This window comes from Suncus etruscus, chromosome 2 (assembly GCF_024139225.1).
Source record: "Suncus etruscus isolate mSunEtr1 chromosome 2, mSunEtr1.pri.cur, whole genome shotgun sequence".
NCBI lineage: Eukaryota > Metazoa > Chordata > Mammalia > Eulipotyphla > Soricidae > Suncus > Suncus etruscus.
In genome coordinates, this window is record NC_064849.1 from 45,491,538 (window position 1) to 45,494,498 (window position 2,961).

At 39.0% G+C, this 2,961-nt stretch overlaps 1 protein-coding gene across 1 annotated transcript; it reads left to right on the top strand.

The window, feature by feature from the left end:
- Positions 1-303: 303 nt before the first annotated feature.
- FSCB (fibrous sheath CABYR binding protein) lies at positions 304-2,748 on the top strand. Its single transcript, XM_049768948.1, has one exon. The coding sequence runs from the start codon at positions 304-306 to the stop codon at positions 2,746-2,748; it is 2,445 nt and encodes an 814-aa protein (XP_049624905.1).
- Positions 2,749-2,961: the final 213 nt, after the last annotated feature.

The window sequence follows — 2,961 nt, forward strand, 5'->3', positions numbered from 1 at the left end:
TTTAGTCTTGGAAATACTACAAATGGAACCTTGTAGGAAAAGTTGACTGTGATGTCACAGACCCTTGAAAAAATTTCTAGAAGCAAGACTAAATTAAACACTAAATAAGAAAGGTGCTTACTGAATAAGGTAAGCATCAATGTTTTTAGTACAAAATGCAATATTTTATGAATTTTCTTTGTTCTGTAAAGGAGCTAGATAGAACAATGCTTAAAGATAATAAAGAGTGAACATTTGAAATATTCATAATGCTTAATAATTAATTTATTAAAATCAACTAATTGAAATTCACCTGCCTTAGTCATGGGAGACAGTGAGAGACCTGATCAACCTATCTCAGCAGGGAGAAAAGTATTTAGAAAGAGAAGACGACCTAGTCAACCACTGGTAGATCAATCCTTGCAAACTGAAACTAAAGAAAATAACGACATCCCCTTAGCACACTCATCTTACACTAAAAGTACTGTTAATAATAATAATATCCCTGGAAGCAAATTTAAAATTGAATCGAATAACCTGTCTTCTCAAATTCAAAAAAAATGGAGAAAAAGAAATTATAAACAGGAAAAGGTTGATGCATCTCAGCAGACAGACCAAAAGAAAGAAAAGAAAGAAGTTGTGTCAGTTGGTAAGACACTGGTACCCGAAGAGAAGACAGTTGCTCTTGGAAAAGCATCTCAAGAATATTTAGAGAGCACTCATAAAATAGAAAGGATACAGTCAATACAACTTAGAAGAGACATATCTCAACAGACTAGTTACACTCTGCTATGGACAATGATTTGCTATCCTCACATAGAAAAACAGGACAAGGGACAGCAAACACTTTCTACTGAATCAGTACTTGAGATGATTGGCACACCATCTAATTTTTCAAGGTCAAATGAAGATATGAAGAAATCTTTGGGCACAGCTTTTATTAGTGAAAATCCTGAGTTTCAAGGAGCAACAAGAATCAGTGAAGGTATTAGTCATGGAAGCATTATGAGATCATCATTTAGTAAACAAACCAGAAAAGATGCTCAATTATTTTTAGGAGATGAGCAAGATACATCAATTAAAGCACAATATTCTGCTCCAGAAGAGAAATATGAATCAGAAAACATAACCGTAGTTTCAGAAGTGGCTGAATTCCAGCCACCATTAGCTGAGGAGGCACTTAAGAAAGAGGTCCATGATAAAATAGAGCCAACCTCTTTTGAAGTTCAGCATCTATCAACTGAGGAACCTCCAGTACAAGAGTCTCTTCAGCTCTCACCATCAATGGATGAGGAAGCCCATGATAAAGTTCAGTCTCCAGTAACTAAAGAGACACGTGAAATGGTTCAGGCTACACCACCTGAAGGAGGCATATTTGAATTTCAGCCTTCAGAAACTGCGGAGGACTCTGCTAAAAAATCATATGAAGCATCTCTGGATGAAAATATGTCTCTAGAAAATTCAGGAGAACAGAACTCTGATCTATTTGAAGAAAAAACCCCAATTGAACTCCAGTTTCTAACAGCAGAACACAGTACTGAATTTCAGTTGAAATCACCTGAAGAAACTCTATCTGAAGATCAATCTCTAGAAGATGAAAAAAATGTAGCAGAACTTTATCGGTCTGAAGAGACATCCCCAGTTGAATTTCAACCTCCGGCAGCTGAGGAGAACTCTGGTGAAGCTCAATCTATCCCAACTGAAGAAAGTTTATCTGATGATCTGTCTCTAGAAGATGAGAAGGGTGCAGCAGAACTCCCGTCTCAACCATCTGAAGAGAAATCCCCAGTTGAATTCCAGCCTCCAGCAGCTGAGGAGAATTCTGGTGATGCTCCATCAACCCCAATTGAAGAAAGTTTATCTGAAGATCTGTCGCTAGGAGATGAGAAAGGTGCAGCAGGACTCCAGTCTCAACCATCTGAAGAGAAATCTCCAGTTGAATTTCAGCCTCCGGCAGCTGAAGAGAACTCTGGTGAAGCTCAATCTATCCCAACTGAAAAAAGTTCATCTGCTGATCTGTCTCTAGAAGATGAGAAGGGTGCAGCAGAACTCCCATCTCAACCATCTGAAGAGAAATCTCCAGTTAAACTTCAGCCTCCAGCAGCTGAGGAGAACTCTAGTGAAGTTCAGTATGTACCAACTGAAGGAACTCCAGAAGATCTGGATCTAGATGATAATAAGGGTGCAGCAGAACTTCAGGCTCAATCATCTGAAGAGAAACCCCCAGTTGAACTTCAGCCTCCAGCAGCTGAGGAGGATTCTGGTGAAGTTCAGTTTATCCCAACTGAAGAAACTTCATATGAAGAGCTGTCTCAAGAAGACGAGAAGAATGCAGCAGAGCATCAATATCAACCATCTGAAAAGAAATATCCAGTTGAATTTCAGCCTCCAGCAGAGGAGGAGAACTCTGGGGAAGCTCAATATATAACAACTGAAGAAACTCCAGAAGATCTGTATCTGGATGTTGAGAAGGGTGCAATAGAACTCCAGTCTCAACCATCTGAAGAGAAATCCCCAGTTGAATTCCAGCCTCCAGCAGCTGAGGAGAATTCTGGTGATGCTCCATCAACCCCAATTGAAGAAAGTTCATCTGAAGATCTGTCGCTAGGAGATGAGAAGGGTGCAGCAGAACTCCGGTCTCAACCTTCTGAAGAGAAATCTCCAGTTAAATTTCAGCCTCCAGCAGCTGAGGAGGACTCTGGTGAGGTTCAGTCCCTCCCAAGTGAAATCAATTCATCTGAAATTCTGTCTCTAGAATATGAAATTTAACTTCTAACAACTGAGATTTCTGATGAAGAGATTCCCACTGAAGATCAATCTCAACCAACTGTTCAAAGTTACAAAACAGAAAACTAGAAAATAAACACATGATAAAGTAAGTTTTCATCAATAGTTAAAATATATGAGATGAAAAATGAGCAGATATACAATATGAATAGTAGCACTATCCTTAAAGAGAGCTCTAATGCACCAGTGGTCCAT

Bases quoted from the DNA above. Each gene is read 5' to 3' on its own strand.
- FSCB (XM_049768948.1), top strand. From the start codon at position 304: ATGGGAGACAGTGAGAGACCTGATCAACCTATCTCAGCAGGGAGAAAA.